Below are 13,021 nucleotides of genomic sequence, written 5' to 3' on the forward strand. Positions count from 1 at the left end.
TAGCATCACTTTATTTACAGGCATCAAGACAATACAGTGGAGAGAAAGTGTTGTCATAATCTATCAAAGTACCCACGTTTCCTGAACGCAACATCATGTGAGGACTAATTGCTCTCCTGTCCCTCACAATTTCATGCCCCTCTCAATCGAAGCCACGCCCTCCCACGCCAGAACGGGGCCAAAAGTTTGAAACTGAAAAAATAAGATCTGAAAGTGAAAAAAAGCTCTGAAGGTGAAAAAAAGAAATATGAATGAAAATAAATTATTTGATCAAAATAATTACAGAGCTGAATCGAAAATGTATTTTAAACTGAAAAATATATATCTTACACTTATTTTTATTTTGATAATACTTTTTAAATGATTATAAAATTCAAGAACAAACATTGAATTTTCAGTTTCAAAATTTATTTTTTCAATCTTTTTTTATTTTCAGATTACAAAACTTTAATTTTCAGTTTCAAAATTTATTTTTTCAACCTTTTTTATTTTCAGATTACAAAACTTTTGGCGTTGATTTAGCTCCGTAGGGCTGGTAGTCTTGTAGTCGTGCTGAGTGTTTGTCCCGACCTTTATACTGTAATGTTCACATGTCACAAAGCATTTATAGCCACGCTCCAGCCGGTGTCCCGACCTGTTTCAAGTCCAGGTTTTTCAGGAAGCTCAAATCAGAATTATGTTTTTTTTTTATTAGCATTTGTATACGGTAGTAACATGTGTCGCTAAAGTTCTTTTTGGTTCACCAAGTAGTGAACACTAGCAACTTTCCTGCAGCCAGACAAAGCAATTCTTCCTCGAGAGCAGCAGCACATTGGGCTTCTTCTTGACATAAATTCATTTCCAAATCCTGATAATCCATCTTCTATATCACATAGTTTCTACAGACAAATCTTCTGAGCTCATGTCTTCCAGAAATCTGAGCACTCTCATGAGACAGTAAGAGCCGTGAAGGTCCTCCAGTATGGGTAGAGGGCATTTTGGTAACCCTCTGGAGCTGTTTCCTGTTTGCCACCATGCAGCTGGCAAACCACGTACAGAGGCAGTACGTGAGGATGCTCTCCATGGTAGAGCGGTAAAGACACACGAGCAGTCTCTGGTTTATGTTATTTTTCCTGAGGATTCTCAGAAAGTGGAGTCATTGCTGTGCCTTCTTTACCAGCTGTGTGGTGTTCCTGTCCCAGGTCAGTTTCTCCTCTATGTGGCTTCCCAGGAAACAGAAGTCCCTGACCCTTTCCACACAGCCCCCCCCCCCCCCCCCCCAAAAAAAAGTGATAATGGGCTGAAAGCCTGCTTTGTTACTCCTGAAGTTTATGATTAGCTTCTTGGTTTGGGATGGTTCAGGAGCATGTTATTTTCTCTACACCACACTGCCAGCTGTTCCACCTCATCCCGGTAAGACTCATCTCCTCCAGTGATACAGAGGACACAAGCAGAGGGCACAACCACTGTATTATGTTCAATTTGCCCAAAATTGAAGAAGAGAGCACAGGCAGAGTGGAGTGGGTGGAGAAAGGTGGCAAGAGTGATTTGTGACTGAAGAATATCTGCAATAGTGAAGGGGAAAGTTTACAAGACAGTAGTGAGATCAGCTATATTGTATGGTTTAGAGACGGTGGCACTAACAAAAAGACAGGACAACTTAAAGAAAGCATGGATGGATGTGTTTTATTTGAGCTGGGGCTACATATAGTTATTAGATGGAAATCCTGCACATAATTAAATTGAGTTCATCCAAAGAGCCATTTTTTGAGTGTGTGTATGTGTATGTGGGGGGGGGGGTTAAATTAATTATAGTAAACTTTGTGCCTTTAAATATGCTTGTAGAGAACACAACAAATGAAATGTACTAAACTACACTAAAAAAATGACTCACTGGATGAACTCAACTCAGTTATGTGCAGGATTTCCATCTAATAAATATATGTAGCCCCAACTAAAAAAAAAGCACATCCATACAAGATAATTTAAATGAATTGGGACTACATGTATTTGTTAGATGGAAATCCAATCCAGTGAGTCAGTTTTTTGAGTGAAATGCTTCGGTATATTTGAGTCAGTATGACTATAAAAGTCTGATGGTGAGTTGTAATTACTTAGAAAAGATTCATGCAAATTGTCACCTTGACTTTTGTCATGTGAGCAGTGCTATATATATATATATATATATATATATATATATATATATATATATATAAGATATTTGGCCTAAAAATCAGATTGTGGTGTGTTCAGTTGGTGATGTGAACGTAGCCGTAGTTATTCGACGTATCAGATCTAAATCTAGTGATCCAAGCAATTTTTGTGTGAGATTTTTTATTTGTAATTAAAAAAACGACAAAACGTCAGGATCTCTTTAATGGGACTTTGAGAGCGCACCAGAGTCACCACCATTACGTCATCGGCTCCCACACAGCCCGTAATAAAATTAGAGCTTTTAAACATTTAACCGGAACCTGAGTGCGGGTTCATCACAACACCTAACGGACACAGCGGGGATTACACGCACATCAACATCGTCAATGAGCGGAGGAGGAGGAGGAGGAGAGACGTGCACCGTCATCAGCATCTGTCCGCCAGCTCCCTTTGTGTTCACCGGAGAATGTGAATGGCGAAAGATGACATGGCAGAGGTAGATTTGGCATCAAACGGAGCGGAACCCCCAGGCCAGGCCTCCTCGGCGTGTCCCTACGAGGAGTACGAATGCAAAATCTGCTACAATTACTTCGACCTTGACCGACGGGCTCCGAAAATCCTGGAGTGTCTGCACACGTTCTGCGAGGAGTGTCTGAACACGCTGCACCTCCGGGAGGAGCGGCCGTGGCGCATCAGCTGCCCCATCTGCCGCCACCGCACTCCGGTGCCGGATTACCGGATACAGAACCTGCCCAACAACACCAAGGTGACGGAGGACTTCCCGCTCTACATCGACTCGGACCCGCTCCCGCAGGACGCGCTGCCTCCCTACCCTCCGCCGCTGCATCCAGCTCTGATCGCGCTCCGCCGGGAGGAGGCGTCGGGGGCGTCCAGCGCCAGCCAGGCCACCCCGTCCACCACTGTGTCCACGGCCACGACCCTCTCACAGGACTCCGTGCGCTACGACAGCTGTCAGAGCTGCAAGAGAGTGGCGCTGACCACCGGCTGCGTGTGCGTCATCTTCTCCTTCTTGTCCATGCTGGTGCTGCTGTTCATGGGCCTCATCTTCGTGCACAGTCACAGCAACACTCCGTCGCCGGCGGGACCTATTTGCCTGTCGGTGGCCAGCATCCTGGCCATGTTCTCGGTGGTCGTCACGTGGCTGATCTGCTGGCTCAAATACAGACCGGACCACGAGACGGGCCGCACGTCCGCCACCAGCAACTCCAGGAGAAACGCCTGATGATGGTGTGACGACGGAGAGCGGCATGCGTATGCGTGTACTTGATCCTGACCGCGTTACCTTTTTTTAATGCCCCTTCCAAAATGGCCTTTTAGCAGAATACCAAGCACCCGAAAGCCTTCATGTTGTTATTTGGAGCAGTAGGCCGCTGCCTCTCCCTTCTGTTGCGCGCTTGGCTGGATGATGGATGAAATGACTGAATGTGGAGTGTCTTTATTTGTTCGATCCCCGCCCTACATTATTCCTGCTATATAGATAATATGCACTATTCTGCTCACTGTATGATAATCAGTCACACTTCTCAACAATGCACTCTTGTACATATATATTTTTTAATGGTGAAACCTCTAAAATGTTAAGAGTTGTATCCACAATCCAACATGTAAATAGACGAGAAGTGTGAGGACAATGGTGAATTAACCTTTCTTAAAAACAGCACTCCCTTGTAATTTCAGGCATAGTTTTATTTACCACGTGTTAAAACTTACTTTTTTAACAAATCAGGATTATCCGGCAGGGGCGGCTCCAGGCGGTGCAGATGGGGTGGCCAAGGACAGGCTGAATGTTGTATGATACAGTGCAAATGCTTAATGTGACTAAAGTGTTTAACAAAAAGCTATCAAATATTTTAAGTTAAGATAAGTAAATGGTATAATAATTTAAAAAAAATCTTTTAAAATACATAATTTAGTTGTCTCAAGGTTTGTACATTTAATCAAGATTTTACACTCATTCTTATTTTGGTAATTATGTGTAGCTTTCCTTTCATTGCAATGTACAGGACAACATAACTATGAAGGCATTGCTTTAAAAAATTAAAACAAAGATTTAACTTGATTTTTTTAATGAAAGGGAGAAAATCTTACATTTTGTTGTAATATTTTAGCTCACCCCAGATAAAAGAAAAATGGAAAAGCAAACACAAACTCTAGGGTGCCTAAAACATTTGTGCAGTACTGGCAAATATTTTTACATTCAATAAGAAGACTAAGGTGTTACCCAAGTATGACCAAAATAAATGAACTGATTTTTATTAAAATTGTAAGTTTTGAGCCTAGTGAGGAAAAGATACTATTATATTTGAATATAGTTGCAAACAAAACGGCAAGATCTTCGGAGTTTTAAAATATGTTGATAATCAAGTTTCATCTTATTGCTTGTTTGAGTTCAGCCTTATTAACATGGTGAAATCAAGGTAATATTAAAAAGGGCTTTAAAAATAAAAGCTAAGAGGTGCTCTTGTTTTAGAGGAATATTAAATGGGGCATTCTATATTATGCATATTTTCATCAGTCTATTATAGGTGTCTTCAAAGCAAGTTTGTAGCCACAAACCATGCTGGGCTTAGACCAGACCTAGGCCTTGGAGATAAAATGTGCTAATTTCATCATGCATGTGGCAATAATTCATATAAGTCCAGACATGTCCAGCAGGTGTCACTGTTCAGTAAGTGGTAGACAGGTCTATGAGATATTACATGTGCAAAACAAACTTTCTGTTTGTACTGATTCATATTATATGCCCTTTTAATTTCAAGATTTACAGGATGATAATACTTGTTGTTTGGTAAGGTTAGATCTTACTCGTGTGAAGCGCCTTGAGGCAGCATTGTTGTGATTTGGCGCTATATAAATAAAATAAATTGAATTCTTTTTGAATAATCTTGTTAACAAATGGGAGGCTAATTAACTACTTCAGTCACTGCATTTTATACGGTACATGCCTGGGCTTTGGCAAAAGCCTAGGGGAAAATACCCCTTAGACACTGAGGTGATGAGAACAACAACATGTCTCAAAGGAACAGTACTTTTCTGAATGTACTGTTTAAATAAATAGCTGGTGCTGGACAGGCTTATAAACTGTCATAGCGAGGACATCGCTCCTTTTTCTTTCCTACTGATTGTGAGGGTGTGCCTCACAGAATACAGCTGAGCTCATTGTGCATGTGTCGTATAGAAAGCAGGAGTCCAGATGTAGACATCCCTCACAGAAGTCTGAATCAAGCTTTTTCCCTGTTTAAATTTTGTTTAAAGCATGCAACTTTCTACAAACACAAGTACAGACTTGTAGCACTTTACTACAACTATATTCAACTGTAAACTGCAGAATACAAAAGTTTTGCACATTATGACTACTTTCACCAAACCTCATGTGAATCTCATCTTGTAGATGGACTGAACCGGTAACATTGATTAAAGGGTTATCATTTTACATTTGAACATTACAAAGCATCAGTTGCTGTGCTTTGAGTAGATCCCTGATTGGAAAAAAGGTGTGCTTGTTTTACTGATGGTTTAACCTTTATACCAATCATCTCGGTGAGTCATTGTGAGTGATTGGATTAAAGAAATAGTAACACAGCTTTTCTAACAAGCATGCTGGTTAAAAACATAATTTTGGGGCAGTGACCACCTTGGCCACCATTCTGGAGCCGCCTATGAACAGGATACTGTTCAGATGATTACGTTGACCCGGTGTTTAGGTGCTTTTGTGCATGTTAGACTACTGAAAGGTCTGCTATCCTCTTTATTTAGACTTCTTATTGGAAGGGGCATTGTGTTACTTGAATGAAGCAACGTTGACTTTAGTCATCAAGGTCAGAATCATATGCAGGTCTCCAAAGGAGAAGATGTCCTCATTCTGTTGTCTGTCTTATGTTTACAATAGGGTTTTCATCGAGGAGCTGGCTCCCCAATTAGATACTTTTCATATTACACTGGAAAATGTGTTTTGCCTCTGGCTTTGCTTGAAGTGTCTTACTGAAGGAAAAACACAGTTTGTAAGCAGGGGCGTAGCCAGGAGGTTTTTGTTTGGTGGGGTAGGGGGCACTGCCAAGCATCATAGTGTTGTGAGCATTAAAAAATGGCACAATTGGTTCATTTAGTGTGTTAAGTGTTTCAAAACTGTAAATCACTTTCTGAAGCAATTGTTTAATTTTGCATTGCAGGTGTTTTGATATCGACTGTCGCTTTTTGAAACAACAGTGTTTTGAAACTAAACTATTTCAGCAACCAAGGAATTATGTTTACCTTCTATTAGATGCCACCATCTTAGTGTTTCACACATTTCAAAACAATCTATTTCTGAAGCAATTATTTAATTTTATATTGTGAGTATGTCAATGCAAAGAATCATGGTCTGAAGTAATTAGTAGTTTTAAAAGTAGTTTTTAAAACTTTTAAAAGTTTTTAAAACTATTTTGGAAAGAGTTTTGAAAAAGCTAGTACAATTTTCATTTAGTTTATGGAGCATTTTAAATCAGTGAAAGCTTTTTTTAAATTCATCGTAATGTTGGAATTTTAAAACACAATTATTTTCAAAACAGCTGTTTAATTTGGTGTTCTGAGAGTTTAAAATGGTAATCATTTTCTGAAGTAACTTTCAATTAAATTTCAAGACATGTATAGTGAATCATTATATATATATATATATATATATATAAACATGGGATTTCACATTGTTGTCTACATGCCACCATTTCAGTGTTTTGAGCATTTTAAAACAAAACAAAAATAAAGAGCATGAATTCATTTGACCTTTTAATGCATTTTGAAATGGTAAATCATTGGCAAAGTAACTGTTTTATCCTCTGAGCAGTTGTGTCAGTGTTTTGAAACACTACATAATTTTCTAAAGTATTTTCTTGTTTAACATGTTTCAAAGCAATGACTAACTTTATAAAGTATTTAGTTTTTGGAATATTTCAAAACAGTGAATCATTTTCTCAGGATGTTCTTTCATTTAGTGCATCGACCATTTTGAAAAGGGCAAATGATTAATGAAAATAACCGGCAAATTTACAGTTTTGAGCCTTTCAAAACAGTAACCCATCTTCTGAATCATTTGTGCCATTCTGTGTTTGAAGTGTTTTGGAACACTGAATAATTTGCTCAAGTTTTTTTTTCTTCTTCTTCATTTAATGTTTTAACTGTTTCAAAACAATGACCAACTTTATAAAGCAATTATCTCATTTTGATGTATTTATTTATTTGTGTTTCATTTAGTGTTTTGAACGTTTTGGCAAATCATTTATCAAAGTAAATGTTGAAATTACAGTTTTGAGCAGTGACACATTCTTTGAAGCATTTTTGTCATTCAGAGTTCTGAGTGTTTTGAAACACTATTTTCTAAAGTTTGTTTTTTTCCCCATTTCAGGTTTTCGGTGTCTCAAAATAATGACTAACTTTATAACGCATTTTTAAAAGTATTTCCAAACAGCGAATTAGTTTCTCAAGCAGTCGCTTCATTTGATTCAAAGTATCCAAGTCTCATTTCTACAATCACTATGACTGGATTTTTTGTGTTTTTTGCTGTGTGCGTGTGCGTGTGTGTGTGTGTGTGTGTGTGTGTGTGTGTGTCTGTTGGTGGTGGTGGTGGTGGTGGGGGATCTCAAATTCAACCCCTAGCTATGCCCATGTTTATGTCTGTTTTAAATCAGTGCTGCTTCCAAGTTTAAATTCTTCCTTCTTCTAAGCCACATGTGAAAATGTATCCTGATGGATCAGACACAGCAAGCAAAAAGAAAGTATTCAGTATCACTCTGCTTCTTCAGGGATTATACTCGAATCTGGAAAATTAAGGAAGAAAACTGCCATCTATGGCTGAGATAGTGAAAGTCTTTAAACACGAAGAAGAGTCCACCACATTATGTATGAGCTGTGAAAGTTTTTATCTTATTTTTTTCAGTTGCTGCACTAACACAATACAATTAAAACAGAAATGCACTGAACTCAAAATGTCCCTGAACAGTACAAACTGAAAATAGCGCTCAGTGCTTCTTCTGAGAATTTTTAAAATATATTTACAGTGTTGTGTATGTTGATGTTGTAGACATTATTTATTTATAGCATTCTGAAATATTCCAACATGTGATACCTTCTTTGTGGTAGAGTGCAGGCTGATTATTGACAAATGTATTGTGGTCAGTGAAGCGTCTGAATTGGAATATCGTTGCATTATGGCCGGATACTGACAAACAATCAGTTTGGAGAGATCAAAGTGCTTTTGTCCAATTCCCCTTCAGCCATGTTATCCTAATTTGTCAGCTTGGATAAATTTTGAAAGTGTTGAACATTTCCTGCTTAACCCTGAATTCCCCGGCTTTAAGTGATGCATTTTCACTTTTTATTTTTTGCACAGTAGGGTGCGTTTGAAGTGTAAACATATTGTATTTATTTCAGAGGACCTAGAAGGTGGTTTTATGCACAACTGTGGTTGATGTTGAAGTACCAAACGTATTTGCACAGAGAAATGTTCTTTATGTGCTGTTTTACATACATAAACACATTTCAGTAATAAAGAAAACATGAATATCCCCGCTTGTCTCAGTATGGTGAGGTCATAATTAATGTTTTTGGGTATTAATGAGAGGAGAAAGGCCATAGTACTGCTTTTACTGAGTGATAATGAACTGATTTAGATTCAACTTAATTCTGCTATGCAGCACATGTGCCCTCTACTGGTCAACTAGGGGTGTTACAAGTACAACAGTATAAACGCCAACTGTGCGTTTAGTTTAATTTCTCATGTTGGTCCAGTTATGTAAACGTGGACGGTTGATTAAAAGTAAATAATTTTTTTTCAGCACTGGCCGAATGATGATGTTTTAGTATTACAAACACGTTTTTCTACATACGTCTGCCGCGCCAAACAAGGCTCCCTTTTAGACGTAAATTCGAGCATTCAGCAGCTTTTCCTTCATATTTTTAAGAATGTTTTCACACTGTTGGTGTAGAAAGAAGAGAATATGACCTACTTACCATCCAGCTGTATTTATCTTCAGGGCATGTAGATGTTTTAGGCCAAACTTTTACACCCCTATCACACACCATCTTTTTATTGTCGCCATGCCAACAAGTCTTCCTCAAGGAACTGATCTAACCACTAAATCAATAAAGCCTTTGTACTCAGGATATGCTCTGGTTTCTAATTAGCTACAGTTAAACTGATTACTGTGATGTTTTGAGGCAAAACCCATGTTGTAAGACTGTTTCAAAAATGAATTTTAATGCTCTTTTACTGGATATTAATGTTATGTGTTGACGCGGATTGAGGAGCGAACCTGCGTCAGACAGAACCCAGCGCTAAAAATAACCAGAAAGCGGTTCCAACAACAAAAACAATTTATTTTTCCCCTGTGCCTAAATAAAATGTACAAAACCAAAACCAACGTCCTTCTGGAGGAGTGACTGCTGGCACGCTCTCCAGCGCCCGCAAGGAGAGAAGTCCGGCGCTCCTGGACCCACTACCACCAGACAAACACCCCCCAGGTGGACACGACAAACTGACTCTCTGTGAAGCAAAGAAGATGTGAGGTAAGTCAGCAGTTACAACAATATCTTTCAAAAGACACACGCTATCAGCAACACATTCAGGTCTGTACTTTTTATCTTTATGCAAATGAGCAGCTTCTCACAACAAGTGGAGGATCACTTATCCTGCACGCCACAGCAGTGAGAAGCAAATGCACAATTCTCATCACAATTCAAGTATACTGCGTAACAAAACACCAAGTTACTATCAACAATTAGTCAAATACTTAATTACCTTTAATGTGTGCTGACAGCATGTGTCCTCACCCTTCCTTGCTTCACGGGCTCGATGTGTCAAACCCAGGCGCGGTCCTCAGCGTCTCACAAACGAACATCACAAAGTCGAGTTCCCGGCAGTTCTGCTTGAATCACACATGCCCCAAAAGCAGAACGCCATCCAACCATCCGCCCCAGCTGAAAGTCTCCAAGGCTGCACGTGAGCACCAGTCACAGGCGCTACACATGATGCCGACGAGGGCGAGGACTCCCCAGCCAGCACCCTCTCCACAGACAAATCAGCTTCCATGCCACCTGAGGAGCAAAGAAAAGAAAAGAACACCAAAACATCCAGCCACACCCCCCAACACACAACAGTACCCCCCCATCAACGGGAAGCCTCCCGGCGACCGAACAGACCAGGCCCGAGAACAGCACCTCCCTCCGGGGTCCACGTCAGGAAGTAGACAGCACCACGCTCCCAAGGTCCACCACAGACAGCAGGACAGGCACCGCAGCTGGAAGGCCGGCTGGAATCAACAAAAGCCCCAAAACATACCCCAATACACTCCAACACAGAAAAAAACATAAAACCCACCCAAACCTCCCCAGGGGACCGTCCCATCAAACCCCGGGAAGAAAAGAAAAACTCCCAAACGCCAAAACCCAACACAGCCCCACAAACACAATACAAACAGAAATGCATAAAAGAAAAATAACAAACAACCCCCCCAGAGAACTACTGTTATGTGTTGACGCGGATTGAGGAGCGAACCTGCGTCAGACAGAACCCAGCGCTAAAAATAACCAGAAAGCGGTTCCAACAACAAAAACAATTTATTTTTCCCCTGTGCCTAAATAAAATGTACAAAACCAAAACCAACGTCCTTCTGGAGGAGTGACTGCTGGCACGCTCTCCAGCGCCCGCAAGGAGAGAAGTCCGGCGCTCCTGGACCCACTACCACCAGACAAACACCCCCCAGGTGGACACGACAAACTGACTCTCTGTGAAGCAAAGAAGATGTGAGGTAAGTCAGCAGTTACAACAATATCTTTCAAAAGACACACGCTATCAGCAACACATTCAGGTCTGTACTTTTTATCTTTATGCAAATGAGCAGCTTCTCACAACAAGTGGAGGATCACTTATCCTGCACGCCACAGCAGTGAGAAGCAAATGCACAATTCTCATCACAATTCAAGTATACTGCGTAACAAAACACCAAGTTACTATCAACAATTAGTCAAATACTTAATTACCTTTAATGTGTGCTGACAGCATGTGTCCTCACCCTTCCTTGCTTCACGGGCTCGATGTGTCAAACCCAGGCGCGGTCCTCAGTGTCTCACAAACGAACATCACAAAGTCGAGTTCCCGGCAGTTCTGCTTGAATCACACATGCCCCAAAAGCAGAACGCCATCCAACCATCCGCCCCAGCTGAAAGTCTCCAAGGCTGCACGTGAGCACCAGTCACAGGCGCTACACATGATGCCGACGAGGGCGAGGACTCCCCAGCCAGCACCCTCTCCACAGACAAATCAGCTTCCATGCCACCTGAGGAGCAAAGAAAAGAAAAGAACACCAAAACATCCAGCCACACCCCCCAACACACAACAGTACCCCCCCATCAACGGGAAGCCTCCCGGCGACCGAACAGACCAGGCCCGAGAACAGCACCTCCCTCCGGGGTCCACGTCAGGAAGTAGACAGCACCACGCTCCCAAGGTCCACCACAGACAGCAGGACAGGCACCGCAGCTGGAAGGCCGGCTGGAATCAACAAAAGCCCCAAAACATACCCCAATACACTCCAACACAGAAAAAACATAAAACCCACCCAAAACCTCCCCAGGGGACCGTCCCATCAAACCCCGGGAAGAAAAGAAAAACTCCCAAACGCCAAAACCCAACACAGCCCCACAAACACAATACAAACAGAAATGCATAAAAGAAAAATAACAAACAACCCCCCCAGAGAACTACTGTTATGTGTTGACGCGGATTGAGGAGCGAACCTGCGTCAGACAGAACCCAGCGCTAAAAATAACCAGAAAGCGGTTCCAACAACAAAAACAATTTATTTTTCCCCTGTGCCTAAATAAAATGTACAAAACCAAAACCAACGTCCTTCTGGAGGAGTGACTGCTGGCACGCTCTCCAGCGCCCGCAAGGAGAGAAGTCCGGCGCTCCTGGACCCACTACCACCAGACAAACACCCCCAGGTGGACACGACAAACTGACTCTCTGTGAAGCAAAGAAGATGTGAGGTAAGTCAGCAGTTACAACAATATCTTTCAAAAGACACACGCTATCAGCAACACATTCAGGTCTGTACTTTTTATCTTTATGCAAATGAGCAGCTTCTCACAACAAGTGGAGGATCACTTATCCTGCACGCCACAGCAGTGAGAAGCAAATGCACAATTCTCATCACAATTCAAGTATACTGCGTAACAAAACACCAAGTTACTATCAACAATTAGTCAAATACTTAATTACCTTTAATGTGTGCTGACAGCATGTGTCCTCACCCTTCCTTGCTTCACGGGCTCGATGTGTCAAACCCAGGCGCGGTCCTCAGCGTCTCACAAACGAACATCACAAAGTCGAGTTCCCGGCAGTTCTGCTTGAATCACACATGCCCCAAAAGCAGAACGCCATCCAACCATCCGCCCCAGCTGAAAGTCTCCAAGGCTGCACGTGAGCACCAGTCACAGGCGCTACACATGATGCCGACGAGGGCGAGGACTCCCCAGCCAGCACCCTCTCCACAGACAAATCAGCTTCCATGCCACCTGAGGAGCAAAGAAAAGAAAAGAACACCAAAACATCCAGCCACACCCCCCAACACACAACAGTACCCCCCCATCAACGGGAAGCCTCCCGGCGACCGAACAGACCAGGCCCGAGAACAGCACCTCCCTCCGGGGTCCACGTCAGGAAGTAGACAGCACCACGCTCCCAAGGTCCACCACATACAGCAGGACAGGCACCGCAGCTGGAAGGCCGGCTGGAATCAACAAAAGCCCCAAAACATACCCCAATACACTCCAACACAGAAAAAAACATAAAACCCACCCAAAACCTCCCCAGGGGACCGTCCCATCAAACCCCGGG

General features: G+C 41.8%; 2 protein-coding genes and 1 long non-coding RNA gene across 3 annotated transcripts in view; 2 read left to right on the plus strand and 1 right to left on the minus strand.

Moving 5' to 3' along the window:
* The window catches only part of sgpp2 (sphingosine-1-phosphate phosphatase 2), a 34,354-nt gene extending 31,788 nt beyond the window's left edge, over positions 1-2,566 (minus strand). Inside the window, exon 1 of the mRNA XM_034167827.1 lies at positions 2,507-2,566. Coding sequence (XP_034023718.1) covers positions 2,507-2,566 — 60 coding nt within the window. The remainder of the gene's footprint in view (positions 1-2,506) is intronic.
* Positions 1,872-10,015, plus strand: LOC117508162. The gene is made up of 4 exons (XR_004559998.1): positions 1,872-2,012; positions 2,309-2,319; positions 4,824-4,829; positions 10,005-10,015. It is a non-coding gene; the product is annotated as an uncharacterized LOC117508162 (long non-coding RNA).
* Positions 2,570-3,991, plus strand: LOC117508161 (E3 ubiquitin-protein ligase rnf152-B). Its single transcript, XM_034167829.1, has one exon. It carries the CDS (start codon positions 2,606-2,608, stop codon positions 3,374-3,376), a length of 771 nt encoding a protein of 256 aa, XP_034023720.1. The 5' UTR covers positions 2,570-2,605; the 3' UTR covers positions 3,377-3,991.
* Positions 10,016-13,021: the final 3,006 nt, after the last annotated feature.

The sequence above is a fragment of the Thalassophryne amazonica genome, chromosome 4 (genome assembly GCF_902500255.1).
Source record: "Thalassophryne amazonica chromosome 4, fThaAma1.1, whole genome shotgun sequence".
Taxonomy (NCBI): domain Eukaryota; kingdom Metazoa; phylum Chordata; class Actinopteri; order Batrachoidiformes; family Batrachoididae; genus Thalassophryne; species Thalassophryne amazonica.